Source organism: Danio aesculapii, chromosome 4, assembly GCF_903798145.1.
Source record: "Danio aesculapii chromosome 4, fDanAes4.1, whole genome shotgun sequence".
Taxonomy (NCBI): domain Eukaryota; kingdom Metazoa; phylum Chordata; class Actinopteri; order Cypriniformes; family Danionidae; genus Danio; species Danio aesculapii.
The window spans coordinates 33030726-33050725 of record NC_079438.1 but is presented as its reverse complement, the minus strand read 5'-3'; the positions used below and the strand labels follow the sequence as shown (position 1 = coordinate 33050725).

Genomic DNA, 20000 nt, shown 5'->3' with positions numbered 1-20000 from the left:
TTTACACAACTATAAGAGCAGCAGTGAACAAGTCCTATAGACAAGTTTCAGGTGTGTAAAGTCTAAGAAGCTAAGCATTAGTACATTGTATTTATTTATTTTTTTTTTGAGAGAGAGAGAGAGAGAGAGAGAGAGAGAGAGAGAGAGAGAGAGAGAGAGAGAGAGAGAGAGTACAGTTAGTGGTATAGCCAGAGAGGCAGTTAAGATTAGGAAGGAAAGTGGAGACTAAACAGTTGAGTTTTTGGTCGTTTCTTGAAGACAGCAAGTGACTCTGCTGTTCTGATGTAGTTAGGGAGTTCATTCCACCAACTGGGCAGATTGAATGCGAGAGTTCGGGAAAGTGATTTCTTCCCTCTTAGGGATGGAACAACGAGGCGACGTTCATTCACAAAACGCAAGTTTCTGGAGGGCAAATAAATCTGCAGAAGTGAGAGCAGATACGAAGGAGCAAAGCCAGAGGTCGCTTTATAAGCAAACATCAGAGCTTTGAATTTGATGCGAGCAGCAACTGGCAGCCAGTGCAAACGGGTGAGTAGTGGAGTGACATGTGCTCTTTTGGGTTCATCAAAGACCACTCGTGCTGCTGCGTTCTGAAGCAGCTGAAGAGGTTTGATAGAATTAGCTGGAAGCCCGGCTAGTAGAGAGTTGCAATAGTCCAGTTTGGAGAGAACAAGAGCTTGAACAATGAGTTGAGCTGTATGTTCAGATAGGAAGGGTCAGACCTTTCTGATGTTATAGAGTGCGAATCTGCAAGATCGAGCAGTTCTAGAAATGTGGTTAGAGAAGTTTAGTTGGTCATCAATCGTTACTCCAAGGCTTTTTAGCATTTTGGATGCAGTAATGGTTGCCCCATCCATCTGGATTGAAAAGTTATGGTGTAGAGTCGGGTTGGCAGAAACTTCAAGCAATTCCGTTTTCGCGAGGTTAAGCTGAAGATGATGATCTTTCATCCAGTGTAAAATGCCTGACAGGCAGGCTGAAATGCGAGCTGGAACCGAGGGATCATCAGGGTGAAAAGAGAGGTATAGCTGGGTATCATCAGCATAGCTGTGGTAGGAAAATCCATGTTTCTGGATGACTGTTCCTAAAGATGTTGTGTAGATGGAGAAGAGAAGTGGCCCAAGAACAGAGTCCTGAGGTACCCACAAATCTCACAGTTTGGATCACACTACGGTTTTTGAGTCACGAATTGGACCATTTTTTGGATCGAAAAAAAGGGAGGAGACAAATGTCATTTGCTTTTCTTTTATACAAATTATTACTGCAAAAACCATTGGTTTTAACAAACAGAACTTATAAGCTGTAAATTTAATGAAAATAAAAATCAAGAAAGAACTAGCTAAAAAAAGAAAAATATTCAATACAAATCTTTGCTGCTGTTGCTGATAATGCTAAATATAGAAATCTAAAATGTTGTACAACATATTATATTTATTTTCAATTAATGATTAAACAATTCACACGTAAAACTTCATGTCTGATTAAAGGTGTATCATTTTGAAAACCTATTCAGTGACATAGTTTTGATGGTTGTTTTTCGCCACCCATTGGTTACACAATGTAACTGCTACAACATTCACCAGCTTCCAGTTCCATTAAACAGTTATTTTAATTTTTACCGTAAACATCAGTTTTTATATCTGAACTATAAACTGTTATCCCAGTACTTCAGTGTTGTTCAATGATAATGATTTGCATATGTTTATTAATCTTTCGAATCGCTGCATTCAAATCTGTCTTTGACCAAGAGGGATTTTACTTTTTTCAGTTAGTTACAAACAATTAAATAAAACAGAAGTACTTGGATAACAGTTTATAGTTCAGATATAAACACTGATGTTCATGGTAAAGATTAAAAAAACCATTTAATGGAACTTGACGCTGGTGACTGTTGTAGCAATTGTGTAACCAATTGGTGGCAACAAAAATATCATTGATGTTGCGCAGGTTTAAATTGAGATCCAGATATTTTAATGTTTAACTGTGCAGCTTTACACTGATCAAACAGTGACAGAACCCCCCTTTAATTAATAACCTAAGAACGCATTTAGGTCCCACCACAACTTTTTGCAGTCATCATTATATTTTACAGGGATGCAAAAATGTTATGGAAGGATTTGAAGGACTTTACGTGATTTGAAGAATATGGGAGGCAATCTTTCTGCAATTGTTATGTTGGATGAAACTACCAGTTTAAAAAAAGTTATTAATCCTCTGGTCACATGCGTTCTGAACTGTGAGTTGTGATCCATACGGAACACGGATCAACCGTGATCCGTTACACCCCTACCTAACATATAGCCATACAGTATATGCTAGTATACTTACTCCCAGGCCCGTTTATTTTGAAGTTGATATTTTGCCGCACCATGTTGGTGTTTCGTGACATCTAATTTTAACTAGGTGGGTCGTTAGCCCAAGGCTCAACCATTATGGACAATTTAGCTTACCCAATTCACCTTTAGAGCATTCGAATAAAACCTACTCAAAATTAGGGAGAACATGCAAACTCGAACGAGCAACCAGTGAGGCGACCCACTGCGCCACCATGCTGCCCATATATGCTAGTATTATATGCCAAAATTATAGCTAGTATATTTAAAGTAGCAGTATGTAAGTTTGACACCGAGTGGTTGAACTAGGTATTGCAATCCTGAATCAAAACAAACGCAAGTGCAGGTTGCCAGATTGAGGACCAACAGGAGCGAGTGCCCCAAGTAAAAACAATGGCACAGGACAGAAGGAATATTTTTTTTATATTAAAAAAGTTTTTGTTCTAACCAACATCTCAAATTGATATTTTAAAAATAGCTTTTATTTCTTGCAGCTGAACAACAGAAAACTGACAATGATCACCTCAGGTACACCTCATGTGCTTTATTCAGTGTTAAATGTGTTGTTAGGGGACGGGGTTACAATGTAACCTGCTCACCTAATGTTTAAAATTTTAATATTTACATTATTTGCCTAATAGTACATAATTTTTCTACTATTAATCTCATGTGAAACGGAATCTGCGTCTCATTTCGGAGTCTATTACTGTCCACCGGACGTCGCATTTGGGTCACAGATGCATGCTTTGAGAGACTTCCTGACTGAATGAATGAATAAAATACACTGTTTTCCATCAAGGCAACTTTGGGTGCTGAAATATAATTGGCTAAACTGCCAGTGGGCGGGTTAAAAGAACCAAAACAAAGACAGCGTTTTGGCACTTAACAGACACTTTCAAAGCAGAATAACTGACTTCAGCCTTGCTTTTCAGATAAACAAGAATGTTCACTTGGCATGTTTCTTAAATATTTGCAAACATGTTATGGAATTTTTATGCTTTAGAAGAGTCAAAAACTAACATGAAGCACCTCGCATGCCTATAGACAAAACACATATTTTGTAATAGAACATTTTGTAGAGAACATTTCAGTACATTGGCATTTTGTTTTCTGACAGATGTGCTCAGGAATCATCCAATAAAACCTAAAAAAAAAATTTAGATGTTTGTTTCCTGTGTACATACAGTGCTCAGAATACAGTATATGTACACCCCTCACAAATCTCTCATTTAGATTAATAGTTTCTATAGGATACATATGCATATACATATATACATTAAATTAGTCAGTCCTGAAGCCAAATCTGGAGTACTAACAAAATAACTTACGATAATGGTCCAAAATTAGTACACCCAAACTTATATGTTAGGGAAAAATATTAAATTCAAAACTAAAAAAAAAAATTTAAGGGAAACAAAAAAAATGTACCAAATTTTGTTGAAATTTTGTAGTTTGTAATTTTATTTTATAATATTTCACATGAATTTAAATGTATTGTCTTTATATTTCTGAGGAAGTTCGGGGGCCTAAATAATATTTTACTAAACATATCTGTTTAATAAATATGTTTTGTTCAAATGCACCAAAATATATGACCCAAATTCACTGAGAAATGGATAAAAATATTCGTTTTTTTTTTCAAAATGGGGTGTACTCAATTATGCTGAGCACTGTAGATTTATACCTTATAAGCCCACTGAAAACAAACATGCCTCTGTAGCTGCTGCTTCTGTACAATTTTCATTAAATCCTTTATTTTTCTAAAGCAAATCTACAGCAGGAGATTGTGAGATCCAAAATAGTCACACTAGACTATGACCGGTTCTAACATCTAATCTCTTGCCATTTTCAAAACAAATGGAGAGCATAAAATATTCACCAGAAGAAAATACACCGCTCTCAAGGGCCTACTTTATTTCAAGTGTGTGAAATAGCCCTGTCAGTAACACACACACACACGCACTCTGACTGATACCTTTTCACCTGATGTTCATCGAACTGAACAGAGACTGTAATGAGATCTCACACACACTGGTTACAGCACCTTACACAATCAAACCAACACTTATCCTACTTGAGGGAGCTTGCACATACTTTCATACCAGACTGAATTGTGTCTGATCTTGAGCACTCCAGTTTAAAATGACAGAATACACAAAAATGTAGTCAGATTATTCAGATGTTTGACCACAGGTTACATTACCATCTAGACACACTGAGAAAAGCATTACCATGTGATGTCATGCCAATGAACAATAGTGACCCTTGATACAACTGCTGACACACTGGTCAATGCTACAGTAATTAGTCGCTCTCAGGGGTCGTTCAATGTCAAAGAAATGTTAAGCACATAAAGTGTCAATATTTAGTCTGCTAAAACATTATAGAGCACTGCACCTGTTAAAAAATGAAACCTTTCAAAGAATTTTTAACAATATATTTTAATTTATGAGTGAAATAATGTCTTTGGTAAACAGAATTTGTTGACTGTAATATACAACATATTACAGTCAACAAATTCTGTTTACCAAAGACATTATTTCACTCATAAATTAAAATATATTGTTGTGCTGTATATAAACTAGAATTAGCAAAACAGGCAGACATGAACAGAATGGAAATCATTATAGACCATTATAGACTCTCCCTCTCCTGGAAAGCATGTCCTCGCACCATGGAAAGGCCAACAGAAGAGGATGCATGCTGCGTTTAAGCCCCCCTGGGATGTTTCTACTTACGATTCGAAAGTAGTAATACTGGAGTCAAGTGCTTACACTTTCTTCAGCACAATATGGCATCCCAGGTAGCAAAGAATTCTGGCCTAGATTTGGCATAAAGCTGGAACAGCAGGCATTCTTCCGGCACTGGCATACAGCATGTGGGCCAAACATGGCCTGGGTTTGGCAATGGTGGCACTGTCTTTGAGTTGGCCTACACTGTCTTGTAGTATTTGGCCCAGATGTAAAAATTTGATATGTGGGCCACGTAAGTTTGGTCTGTCTTGACCCATATTTAAAATACATTACAAAAATTTTGAGCAAAGAAAAGAAAATCTACCAATCAGGTTGCTTTAAGATAAAGCATGCCCATAGTGTGCCTAAAGTGCAATGCTTTATGTGGGTTCATCAATTTCACTGCAATCATGACAAACCATCCTATCTGGCCAAGTTCAGACCAAGATATGAGTTATTTACTTGGCTGAGACTTGACCCAGATATGGTGCATGTTTGGCCCTTGTCTCGAAGCCAGACTTGGTCCAGTCATGTACTGTAATTCACTGTGGCATGTGGGACAAGCAAAACCTGATTGTATGGGCCAGAGAAATTTTGCCATGTGGGATTGTACCAACATTTGATAAATTACAAGAAAATATAGGCAGGGTTCGTTAACTCTGCTTATAGAAAATGAAGAGCACAGAATTCACATCAATTGTGTGTTGACAACAAGAGTTGAGTCTGAATCCATGAAGTCCGTCCACTGATCTCTATACAAGTCTATAAGTGTGTGTGTGTGTGTGTGTATATATATATATATATATATATATATATATATATATATATATATATATATATATATATATATATATATATATATATATATATATATAGTTCAGTGACTCTGCCATGATTCTCACTAAAGATATGCCCCCCAACTCGCACACTCTGAGGTTAAAGAAAATGTTGAGTTTCCCACCCAAAAAACAACCTTGTGGTAACATTCAACTTATAAATTCCATTTATCTGACAAGACTCAAATGCATCAGTAAAACATGTGAAAGCAACACAGAACTAGTACAGTAGAGTACAGTTCAGCACAGAACACTATGACAATAGTTGTAAGAGCCAAGAGCAGAAGTATCCTGTTGGGAACCCAAAGTGCAGCCAGAACTTTTGCTTAAAGTGATGTCAACTGAAAGAGAAGCCACACTGTAAAAAAAAATATCGTAAAAAAAAAGGTCAAATGACTGGCAGCTACGGCTGCCAAACAAAAACCATTATATTATGGTAAAATTTCTTTGTTGAAATAAAGTGCAAAAAATAATAAATCTACAGATATTTTCATTAAAATGTTTACAGAAAAACACTGTTATTTTACAGACTTTTCCTAGATTATTACGATCAAATCCATTTAAAAACGTTACACACTAAGAGTTTTACAGAGAAACACTGTTATTTCACAGACTTTTCCTAGATTATTATGATCGAACACCATCAATAAAGTGACTGGACTAAAATTTCAAGAGAAAAAATGTTATTTAAAAGAATTTTATCTCTCAACCATTACAATTAAACACCTTTAATAAAATGCCAAGACATGCTCATGGTCGTAATTTAACAGTTTTATTTTGGATCAAAAACGTCTGGAAAAAACAACAAATGAGATACAACTGATTAAAATTCTCACAACTTTAAGATTACAGTTGTTGCATTTTATTGATGTAGAGGTTTAAGATATATGGAATAATTCAGTTACAAATCTTAAATGAAATGGAACTGTAATGTGAAGGGGACGCTGACAAAGGAGTGCAGATCCAAATGCAGGTTTATTACACAGAGATGGTCAGGCAAGCAACCGTCAACACAGGGGCAAACAGATGTATGCAGGGAATCCAGAGTCATGGTCAAATAACAGCCAAATGGTCAGTCCCGGCAGCAAACCACATAAACAATTAACAAACAAAGCAAGACAAAAGAAGAGAAACGCATCATAATGTTCACAGTAACAGTATAACAAGACTTAGCAATTGGTGCGTCCGTCTGTGCTGCTTTTAAAGTCCATGTAATCAGTTCATAACGATCCTCCGACTGTGTGTGTGCAATCAACGGAATCCGGAACAGGTGCATGTGAGCGGAATTTATCTATTTTATTTATTGAACAGATTTGATCGTAATAATCTGGGGAAAGTCTGTAAAATAACAGTGTTTTTCTGTAAACATTTTAATGAAAATATCTGTAGATTTATTACTTTTTGCACTTTATTTCAACAAAGAAATTTTACCGTAATTTTATGGTTTTTGTTTGGCAGCCGTAGCTGCCAGTCATTTGACCTTTTTTTTAAGATTTTTTTTTTTTTTACAGAGCAAATAATTACAAATTATTACTTTAATTTTACGTAATTTTAAATGTACTTCTAAAAAAACAGGAAAAAACACTGTGTAAATAATACGGCAATTGTATTGTATAAAACAGGAAAATTGCTGTAATGTGTCATTAATTATATAGTACATAAAATAACAGTCAAGCTGTTAATTTACAAATATTGTTTGTAATTTTTACGAACTTTTGAATATAATTTAAAATAACAGAAAAAATACTGTATAAATAATACTGTAATTTTCCTGTATAAAAACAAAAATGTCAGTAATTTGTTTTTAATGATAAAGTACCTAAAATGACAGTCAAACTGTTAATTTAGAAAGATTGTTTTTCATTTTACTAAGCTTTGAATTTAATTTGAAATGACAAAAAAAATACTGTAAAAAATTGAGATATTTTCTGTAAAATTAGGGGTTTTTTTTACAGTGCATGGTTGAGGTAGACAGTAAAAGAGGGATCACAGATGGAGGTGGGGCTAATGAAGGTGGAGCCTGAAGAGAAGATGTAGACTTGCTCCCATTTGGAAAGACATATCCCTATGCCCTAATCCCCTCTGAGGTTCCCTCTGAAGGGATTAGAGCAGAGCTGCCCAAACTTGGTCCTGGAGGGCTAGTGCCCTGCTGAGTTCAGCTTCAACCGCAATTAGACACACCGGAACCAGCTAATCAAGCTCTTACCAGGTGTTACAGAAACTTCGGGCACCCCTGGATTTAGCATCGGCATGAGTCCTTCTTAATTTAACACAGTGTGTGATACCTAACAACGTCCCTGCACAAAGGATAATGGCCTGAAGTGTCTATCAGTTGTATCTTTCAAGATCATTCATTCCAAAATACCATTTGAAGTGGCCAGTTGTGAGATCCTCTGTTTAGAATGATGCTTCAATATGGCAACCATGACTGTTTTCATTCCAAATTGCCCTTAGAAGGGGGAAATCCCGTTCGGAACACACTGAGAGAGCTGAAGAGCCAAGGTGACACCACAAGTCAAGAGGGCACAGGTTGTGTAAATTGGCAGTGAGGTGGAGTCCAAACCAACTGAGAACAAAGATAGAGCCTAATGGAATAAGGAACCCAGTGGAACCAGAATGATGGGAGAATATGACAAAGCCAGAGAAGTGGAATCTTTTGGCGAAAACAGGCCGATGATTGACCAAGGTGGAACTGGAGGAACAAAGAAGCCTGGCAGAGTCAGTGAGATAAAGGGCTACTTTGGAGAAGAGGAAGCATGGATTCCAGCCAGAACCGATAGATCAGTGGTGAAGTTTAGGGCTCAGTGGCTGAAGATGAAGACAGAGCATCATCATCATGCCATGATGGAGCTGGGGCCAAAAAGCCTCAGACAGATTCATGCGGAAGCATGCAGAGGTGAAGGTGTGGAACAGGCAAAGTTTGGAAGAGGAGGTGGAAAAGGAGGCTTTAAGCTTGACAGAGCCAGCAGGACACATGAGATTCAGGGATGGACAGATCCAATGGATAATCAGGACTGGATGGAACCAGTGGAAATAAAAGAGATCCAGATCTCAGCAGAACCACGGAAGACACAGGAGATTCAGGACTGGATGGAAACAACATGGATTATGGAATATCCTCTCAATCCATTAAAAATAGCTCAGAGACCAGTGGTAGCTTCCAAAAATGTTTCCAGTTCATACACTTGGTTCTGCGGAACATCAAACTCTCCTAGGCAATTCCAAAGGCTCAGTTGCATTCTTACAGGGTGAAAGCTAGCTGGCTCCTGGCAGACATAAATGGAGGGGACAAAGTAAAGTCTGGCAATTTCTATTGAGAAATAATTATAAATTTAAATTATGCATTGCTTGCTTTGATAAGCTCACTGATGTATGGCCAAAAAAGTGGTTAACTCATTGCAGTTTGGTTTTTAAGATTTTCATCACCATTTATGAATTTAACAGACCCCTTTGTGTAAATCATTGCTTAAGTGTTCAAAGTAGACATGTGGATGTGTGGTTGCTGTTTTGAATAGCTGTTAGCATTATGTTATGTGTGGTAATTAGCATGTTTCATGTGGTTGTTAATGTTTTCTGAGTGGTTGTCAACATGTTGCTATGGTGTTTCCAGGGTAGTTGTTAGAATGTTGGTAATTTGCTAAATTGCACAAAGAGGCTGTTATGAGCATGCTATGTTGACTGCTAAGGAGCTCTAAATGGTTGTTGGCATGTTGCTTTGTGGCTGCTAAGTTTTTGTCTAGTTGTTAGCATATATTTACATAGATTTTAAAGTTTTCTGAGTGGGTGTTAGCACATCTGTATATTGTTGCTTAGGTTTTCTGAGTAGTTATTACCATGTTTTTTTGGGAATGGTAGTCAACATGTTGCTATGCAATATCTAAAGATTTCTGAGTGGCTTTTACTGCTGCTAGGGTGTTCTGGTTGCTTAGACTGCCCTTTATTACGGTACATCATTGGTGAATCATATGATCTAACTATATATGTTTGTTTCAACGTGACATAAGAATTAACAGTTCTGAAAGCACCTGTGTCTTTCATCCAGTCTCTGCTATAGAGCAGAGTTGCATTTTAATATCATGACCTAAATCGCTCATATAGAGACAGATGGAAATGAAGCTGTTTCTGTGACCTACAGACTGTATCTGCCAAACAGAATTAAATGAATGAATCATCGCATCTGCCCTCCGATAAACTCAAAACTGCAGGAGTTTGTGAATGTTTCTAAACGCCCACAACATCAGTTTTAAAAAACTGTATGTAAAATAGTAAGACAGAGCAATAACTAAACGAAATTGGCTAAAAACATAATAGAATACAGTAATACAGAATATATACTCTGTTTGTAGTATCGAATTGGACCCATTTTTGCCTTCAGAACTACCCTTATCCTTCGTGGCATAGATTCAACATGGTACTGGAAATATTCCTTAGAGATTTTGGTCCATATTGAAATGATAGCATTATGTAGTTGCTGCAGATTTGTCAGCTGCATGTCCATGATGCGAATCTCCCATTCCACCACATCCCAAAGGTGCTCTATTGGATTGAGATCTGGTGTCTGTGGAGGCCCTTTGAGTACAGTGAACTCATTGTCATGTTCAAGAAACCAGTCTGATGATTGGCATGCCAGCTGGAAGTAGCCATCAGAAGATGGGTACACTGTGGTTATAAAGGGATGGACATGGTCAGCAACAACACTCAGGTAGGCTGTGGTGTTGACACAATGCTCAGTTGGTATTAATGGGCCCAGAGTGTGCCAAGAAAATGTCCCCTACACCATTTCACCATCACCACCACAATGCTGAACCGTTGATACAAGGCAGGATGGATAAATTCTTTCATGTTGTTGACACCAAATTCTAAAAATACCATCCGAATGACTCAGACCAGGCAACCTTTTTCCAATCTTCTATTTTCCAATTTTGGTGAGCCTGCCAATTGTATCCTCAGTTTCCTGTTTTTAGCTGACAGGAGTGGCACGGGGTGTGGTCTTTTGCTGCTGCAGCCCATCTGCCTCAAGATGCTCTTCTGCATACCTCGGTTGTAACAAGTGGTTATTTGAGTTACTTTTGCCTATCAGCTCAAACCAGTCAGGCCATTCTCCTCTGACCTCTGTCATCAAGACATTTGCGCCCACAGAACTGCCACTCACTGGATATTTTATCTTTTTCAGACCATTCTGTGTTACCCTAGAGATGGTTGTGCGTGAAAATTCTAGCAGATCAGTAGCTTCTGAAATACTCAGACCAGCCTGTCTGGCACCAACAACAACCTGATACCATAGGTGTTGTCAAATTCACTTAAATCACCTTACTTACCCATTCTGATGCCCAGTGTGAATTGAGTTGCCATGTGATTGGCTGATTACAATTTTACATTAACGCGTAGTTGGACAGATGTACCTGATAAAGTGACCGGTAAGTATACATAAACAGATATAAACAAAACTTTGGGTTTTTTGTTACTTTTACACTGTTCTTGATATTTTTGCTACACCATGTAATTACCATTACAACCAACAAACAACAAAAACAGCAACAAATACATTCCAAAGCATTATATGGCGTTAAATAAATTCTTTGTGTAAGATGTGTTTTAAACAAATTATTTATAAAAGTCCAAAGATGAAATGTGCACTTTGGAACACACAGTAATTCTAGAGGCTAACCCTATTTTTCCTTAAAAAGTTACATTTGTCAGCTTCAATTATGGCCCCAGTAAATCTGTCCAAAAAAAATACATGTCCTGTGAACACGTTCAGGACTAGCATAATACTTATGCAACAAGGCCAGTTTGTTCCCTTCAACTTCCGAATACTTTTGTTTATGTTTATGTTCCTAAATTACGTGTCCACACCCACCCCCGTCTCCTACACACTAACACACTAACACACACACACACACACACACACACATACAGATGTCAAAGTGCGACAATAGGTGTTATAAAGCCCATGACTTCTATTTTTAACAGTGGGAACCGTAATGGTTAGCCAAAGAATGAATGCCTTCAGGCTCTTTCTGTCCAGCTAAAAGCTTTTCTACTAAAAACGTGGTAAAATGGACACATTGATTGGCACTCATCTTTCACGTGAAATTCACAACACTATAAAACAGGCTTTGTAACAAGATAAAATGGAAAAAGAGGTAGAGGTTCATTTAATGAGCAGTTCATTGTTCTGGAATAGCAAATTCTCCAGAATCAAGTAAGCTTCTTTTTTTAAACGCTAGAAAAACAAACAAAAAAATAAACTGTGCCTTTGATGCTAGTTCTCCCCGCCCACTGTTCCCACGTGCTTGTCAGAGTGTGCCTCAATCTCTGCCTTGCTGCATCCGATAAACAGCACAGTAGGGTTGTCGCGATACTATTAATTCATGTTACAATACTATACCAGCTGAAGTACTGTGATGCCAAGTAGTATTGCGATACGGTAATTCATAAATCAAATCCATGAAATAAAGAAAATTGTCAGAAATACTATATTTTATGTTATAATAGGCCTACTTGAATTGAATTAATGATACCCTTATTATTGAATAAAAGTATTTACATGTCACTTAAAATGTATTCGTTCTTTTTGTTTATTTTGTAGATAATTGACCAACAAAAAATACATTAAAATAAAGATACAAATTTTACCAAATGAAATTTGCGTTAATAATAAAATTTGCATTTTCTTCAACCAAATTAGGATTTATGAAGAGGTCAAACATTTTTTTTCTTGTCAGGAAAAAATCAGGTAAGTAATTCAGAATTTAACTTTGTGAGTTGCTCTTTTTAAGGGATTGTCACAGTTGTTGTAGCTACTAAATCATTCACAGGAGCAGAAATGAACTGATTCAGATTCACACTGAAGCGTCAGAAAACGTGCAATAGGCTACCATAAAATGCATGAATTCTACACAGTTTGCAATCTTAAAAGGGCTCCACAGACTAATCAAATAAAATGATCTATTGTTGCACAAACATGTGAGCATTTCAGTGAATTTCCACATGCAACATTATGTATTGTAGATAGACCGTTATTGACGATACTACCGTTTACAAACTACAGTGGCACCACCAGTATTTTGGAGCCATGGCATCACTATACTCCATAGTACCAGTAAACTGTACAACCCTACTGCACTGTGACAGATGTAAAGAAAGCAGATCTCTCATAACGTTTGTGAGAAATATCACAGTAAGAACTTTTCCAATGATTATTTGATGTATTTGTTGTGGAGTTAATTCAAGACTTTCTGCAATGAGTCACACACAATGCCGTTGCATGATTGCTGTGCGCGCACATGCGTTTAACTTTGCACTGTTTTTGCACGGCAAATGTGACAGGATACAGGTTAATATCCACTGCTGTATGGATATCTGTTATGTTAATGTACAAAATAAACCTGTCCACAAACTGGGATTGAAGCGTCTTCTTTTATAATTGTACTGACACGTGGCTGTAATGATAAAGACGATAAAATAGCTGTAATTCAATACAAACATGCACTGCTTTAAAAAACTTTTTAAACTTGAAAAACTCATTCTTGATCACTTTTGATGATGATTAATGAGAGCACAGAGAGCTGAACAGATTTTTTAATCCCACTTGCTTTGCGAACGTCTTGTCTTGTGGATATGATTGTATGCGTTACTACAGTGACATACTAATATGCAGCTGTCAATCAAATTGGTGGGTAGGTAAACCATACTCCTATGTCAAGTTGCGGTCGGCCTCATAATGGGAGGTAATTGAATCCTATTTTAACGTCTGGAAATAAAAAAAAGTTTTTTAAAAAGAGACTTAATGTCTTTATATCACCCCAATGTGACTGTGGACACTCTATACCTACACGCAGTTCTGTCCCCTTTAAGGGATAGTTACAAAAATGTTTTGTCAACTTTCACAAAACAGATAAAAGCAATGTAAAATCAAGGTAAAGCTAATGATGGGAACAGTATTGGAGTTTTGTATCGTATTTTTATTAAACAAATGTCTTTTCCACTATTTTCTCCTCCTCCTTCGCCCTCATTTCCACCTCTGTCACAATGTTCTCCTCCTCCTCCTTTTTGCTATATCTTCTCTTCCCTCTTCTCATCTTCCTTCTCTTCTTTTTCACTATTTTCACCTCCTTCTTCCTCATTTCCGCCTCTTTCTCCCTCATTTCCTCCTCCTGCTCAATGTTCCCCTCCACCTCCTCATCCTTTACCATCTTTTTACTTCTCCTCCCCCTTCTCGTCTTCTTTCTCTTCTTTTCCACTATGTCCTCCTCCTCCTTCTCCTCCTCCACGCTCTCCTCTTTCATTCTGTCACTCTTCTCCATAATCTCCTGCTCATCATCTGTTGAACGATAAATGATTACAGTTTACATATTCAAATGATGTTTAATTCTGGGTGAGGGGAAAATAATAGATTTTATTTATAACATTACACACACATATACAGTCAGAAGTCAAAATTATTAGACCCACTTTGAATTTTATTTTTTTTTACATATTTCCCAAATGATGTTTAACAGAGCCAGGACATTTTCACAGTATGTTTGATAATATTTTTTCTGGAGAAAGTCTTTTTTGTTTTATTTCAGCTAGAATAAAAGCAGTTTTAAATTTTTTTAAAAACATTTTAAGGTCAAAATTATTAGCCCCTTTAAGCTATTTTTTCGATAGTCTACAGAACAAACCATCATTATACAATAACTTGCCTAATTACCCTAACCTGCCTAGTTAACATAATTAACCTATATAAGCCTTTAAATGTCACTTTAAGCTGTATGGAAGCATTATAAAAAATATCTAGTAAAATATTATTTACTGAAAATCTCTCTGTTAAATTGGGTAAAAAAAACAAACGGGGGGGCTAATAATTCTGACTTCAACTGTACATGTAAATATAATCATTTACCATCAGTGCCTTGTTCTGCCAAAATGGGGGGTGTTATTTGCTCCTCTTTCCCATTATCTTCCTGATTTTTCTCCTCGTTCATCTTCTCCTCTTTCTCCTTATTCTCCTTTTCTTCCTCCATCATCCTCCCCTCTTCATTCTGCTTCTCTTCCTTCTCCATCATCCTTTCCTCTTCCTCGTTATTTTCCTTCTCCTCCTCCATCAGCCTCTCTTTCTTTTTTTCTCCTCCTCCTCCACACCTGTTAAAAGAGAAATGATAGCTGTTACAAATTGTCCACAGTCAATTTTTAAAGGAGACGTTAAACTCCAGGTAAGGGGAAATAAATATACAACTTATTTATAGCACTAAGGTCTAAAAAGTATCTAGACGTAAACATGGTTATTTACCATCAGAGCATGTATCTGCTGAATCCCTAAGTAAACAGAACATTGCTTCGAGAAAAGCAACAAACCGGTTCCTTTTCTTTTTCTTCTCCTCTTTCTTCTTTTACCTCTCTTCTTTCTACTTTTCCTCCTCTTTCTTCTTCTTCTCCTCCTCCTCTTTCTTTTGCTCCTCCTCCTACCTTTTCTCATCCTTCCCCTTCTTTTTCTCCTCCTTCACCCCTTCCTTTTCTCCTTCTCTTCCCTTTTTTTTTATAAAATTAAATAACGTAATTCAATAGTTATATTCATTAAAATAATGTAATGTGTGTATTTATATAGCGCATTTATTGTATATGGGGAGGGCTGTTCACACCACCACCAGTGTGCAGCATCCACTTGGATCATTGGGAGGCCATGATTGGTAAGGGCTGAGAGGGAATTTGGCCAGGACACCAGGGTTACATCTCTACTCTTTACAAGAGGTGCCATGGGATTTTTACTGATTTTTAATGACCACAGAGTCAAGAAAATAAGAGTGTGGTCACCAAACATCTTTAGTAATATGAAGATAATACAGTTAAATTCAGTTCCTTGAAACTTTGCTTGTAAAGTAAAAAATAAAATATCATTACCACAAATTCACCATGCTTTCGCTATGCGAACCATGTTATTTACATTTTTACTTTTTTATAAGTAGTTTAAGAAACTCAATGTAACGTGGAGGCTGAGGCTGTGTTAGAATCCATGTGCAGAAGTTTATTTAAGGGGTTAGGCAGAGACATCAACGAGTAAACAAGCAGAGAGTCGGCAACTAATAAACAATCCAATCCAAACAACAAAGACCGGGGCAAATCAAGGCGACAAAGTATAAGAGCAGGCAGAAGTTCAGTAACACAACAATCAGTCCAAAACAGATCAAAAGGGCAAAGACAGAGAACAAGGCAGGCAGGGTCATACACAGGATAGCAGTCATGAAAGTCACTTGGAACAACGCTTGGTAAGGCAGGTAAACTGGCAATACTTCGCAAAGAAGCATGGCCTGAACAATCACTGAAATACAGCACAAACAGGAAGTAGCCGCAGAGGGAGCGGAGCTGAGTCAGTAGTCGGGCGAGGGCTCCCTCTGCTGGACTGAGCTTCCTGCTGGGTAGCCGTAGCTTGATGTTCCTTGTTGAGAGCCAGACCCGCTGTCCTGGTTGGTAGGGAGGGTGTGGACGACGTCGGCGATTGGCCTGGAACTCCAGTGTTCTCACAGCCCGCTGGAGCCGGACGTGGGCACTGTCCCACAGCCTCTCACTACGCCGAATCCATTCATCAACTGCTGGAACTGCAGAAGGCTCACCAGACCACGGGAACAATGGAGGCTGAAATCCCAAGATGCACTGGATGGGGGTAAGTCCTGTTGATGAGTGTGTCAATGACTTTTGTGCGTATTCAGCCCATGGGAGAAACTCAGACCAGCGATGTTGCTCTCTACTGCAATATGTCCTGAGATATCGTCCAAATTCTTGGTTGAGCCGTTCGACTTGGCCATTAGCTTGGGGATGGTATCCTGATGTGAGGCTCACGTTAATGTCCAACTGCTTGCAGAAAGCCTTCCACACCTGTGAGGTAAACTGCATGCCCCGATCACTCACAATATCCTCAGGTAACCCATAAACTCTGAAAACATGCTGGAACAAGGCTTGAGCGGTTTCCATGGCTGTGGGTAAACTTGGTAAGGGGACTAGACGACAGGACTTGGAGAATCGATTGATTATTACTAGGATGGTTGTGAAATTATTTGATGGGGGTAGATCAGTGATGAAATCGATTGACAAATGAGACCATGGTCGTTGTGGGATGGGTAATGGCTTGAGGAGTCCAATAAGCAGTTCTGTGGGTGTTTTTGACTGGGCGCAGACTTGGCATGACTTGACGTAGTTGGTGACATCTTTGCTCAGTTAGTTGGTACATAGTTCTTGTTGGGTGGACACTGCGGGGGTGACGCTTTATTCTGTTGCTCACGTTGGATTTCCTCCATTATGTCCCATGACACCGGAGCAATGACCACTGTAGGAGAGAGTATGGGTACCTGGGGGTTACTGTTGTCTGTGGGAGAGTCATGACGGCGAGAAAGAGCATCTGCCTTGCAGTTCTTACTTCCTGGTCTATATGTGACTGTAAACTGGAACCTGGTGAAGAACAGGGCCCATCGGGCTTGTCTGGGGTTCAAACGTTTTGCACTTTTTATGTACTCCAGATTCTTGTGATCCGTGATGACTTGGAATGGGTGACTGGCTCCCTCTAGCCAACGATCTGCTTCGTTCTTGGAATAAATAAGGATGTCGTCAATGTAGGCGACCACATACTTGTTAATCAGATCCTTGAAAATCTCGTTGATGAACGACTGAAAGACAGCCGGGGCGTTTGCCAGTCCATAGGACATAGCCTGATATTCATAGTGCCCCCTGGTGGTGATAAACGCCGTTTTCCATTCGTCACCTTCACGTATTCTTATTAAATTGTACGCACTTCTTAGATCAAGTTTGGTATATATTGTGGCCTCACGTAGCTGTTCAAGGGCAGAGGGGACTAATGGGAGAGGATAGCGGAATTATACAGTAATATTATTCAAACCTCTGTAATCAATGCATGGTCGAAGACCTCCATCCTTCTTTTCCACGAAAAAGAACCCCGCTGCAGCTGGTGATGTGGATGGACGAATCAAACCTGAATCTAGAGCTTCGTTGATATACTCGTCCATGGCTTGGCTTTCCTTGAGTGAGAGAGGGTAAACCCGGTTCTTGGGTGGCATAGTGTTAGGAAGCAAATCAATGGCACAATCCCATGGGTGATGTGGGGGAAGTTGAGTTGCTTTGGTTTTGCTAAACACTTCGGATAAATCTTGATAGCATTCTGGAATGACTACTGATTTGTGGGTCTCTGGACTCTCTACGCTGGTTGTCAGACAAGGTTGTGGTTTTTGCTGGATACATCTTTCTAAACAGAAGGTAGACCAGCGAGTTAATTCTCCGGAATGCCATGATAGATCTGGATCGTGAATATGCAGCCATGGGTATCCCAAGACTACTTCATACTTGGGTGAATCAACAACATAGAATGAAATGGATTCATAATGCAGGGTTCCAGTCTTTAGAGTGAGGGTTTGTGTCTGGTGTGTAATTCAATTTCCAATAAGTGTATTATTAATGGACTTGATCTAAATGGGGGGTATGCAGGCTTGAATGGGGATGTTATATTTATCAATGATACGCTTATTGATAATATTAAGTGCAGCTCCTGAGTCAATCATTGCCGTTAACTCAACACAAACTTCATCCGTTTGAAGGGTGACTGGTAACGTGAGGGATTTATTACTTACGGAGAAATGCTCTATATTTACCATGGCTGGATTGCAGGTTTTCTGGGCTGTAGTGTCTTTTCTACGTTGCGGTGCTTGTCTCAAGAGGTTATCGGTTATTTGCACGCCAGCTTCGTCTGAAGATCCACATCTAGACTGCGTTGAAACATAGCTTTCAAAGCCACATCCTTCCATCCACTTTGAGCAGTTGTAGTTCTGAACTCAATCGCATAATCAGCAGCGGATCTGTTTCTTTGCTTTAGGTTAATCAGTTGGGTAGACACTCCTTTTCCTCCATCGGGATATTCAAACACTTCATGGATCTGTGTAATGAAATACTCCAACAAAGTTTTAATTTGAGCATCAGAATTCCACACTGCTGCGGCCCAGTCAATTGCTCTTCCAGTCAACAATGTCATCAAAAAAGCACATTTTATCTCGTCTGAATCAAATTTTTCATCCTGGTGTTCCATATAAATCTTACCTTGATGTAGAAAACCTTTACATTGTTCAGCAGTCCCATCAAACTTATCAGGAAGAGCAAATCTTACCGTCTTTGGCGTAGTAGGAGGAAGTGCCCGGATATAATGGGTCAAATGTTCGTTGATCAACTGCATTTGCATCAATTGTTCTCGATAGCCCTTCACCTTGGTATGCAATTGTAAATTGCAATCTTGAAGCTTCCGCTGGATTCATGGTTGGCGAAGTAGTCTGTAACGTGGAGGCTGAGGCTGTGTTAGAATCCATGTGCAGAAGTTTATTTAAGGGGTTAGGCAGAGACATCAACGAGTAAACAAGCAGAGAGTCGGCAACATATAAGCAATCCAATCCAAACAACAAACACTGGGGCAAATCCAGGCGACGAAGTATAAGAGCAGTCAGAAGTTCAGTAACACAACGATCAGTCTGTATACGTGAACAAGGCAGGCAGGGTCATACACAGGATAGCAGTCATGAAAGTCACTTGGAACAACGCTTGGTAATGGCATTCAGGCAACGCTTGGCCTGAACAATCACTGAAATACAGCACAAACAGGAAGTAGCCGCAGAGGGAGCGGAGGTGAGTCAGTAGTTGGGCGAGGGCTCCCTCTGCTGGCGTGGCGTTACACTCAAACAGATGTGCTGCAACTAAAAGTATCATTCATTTATTCAATCATTTTCTTTTCGGGTTAGTCCCTTTATTAATCTGGGGTCACCACAGCGGAATAAACCGCCAACTTATCAAGCATATGTTTTACGCAGCGGATGCCCTTCCAGCCACAACCCATCAATGGGAAACACACACACTCATTCACGCACATACACTATGGTCAATTTTAGCCTACCCAATTCACCTATACCACATGTCTTTGGATTTGTGGGGGAAACTGGAGCACCCGGAGGAAACCCACACGAACACAAGAAGAACGTGCAAACTCCACACAGAAACGCCAACTGACCCAGCCGAGGCTCGAACCAGCAACCTTCTTGCTGTGAGGTGAACGTGCTACCCAATGCGCCACT

General features: G+C 38.8%; 1 protein-coding gene across 1 annotated transcript in view; it reads right to left on the bottom strand.

Annotated features, from left to right (window-relative positions):
- Positions 1–13871: 13871 nt before the first annotated feature.
- Positions 13872–20000, bottom strand: part of LOC130223513 (golgin subfamily A member 6-like protein 24) — a 17244-nt gene continuing 11115 nt past the window's right edge. Inside the window, exons 2-3 of the mRNA XM_056456355.1 lie at positions 14792–15030; positions 13872–14227 (exon numbers count right to left, since the gene is read on the bottom strand). Coding sequence (XP_056312330.1) covers positions 13872–14227; positions 14792–14993 — 558 coding nt within the window. The 5' untranslated portion in view covers positions 14994–15030. The remainder of the gene's footprint in view (positions 14228–14791; positions 15031–20000) is intronic.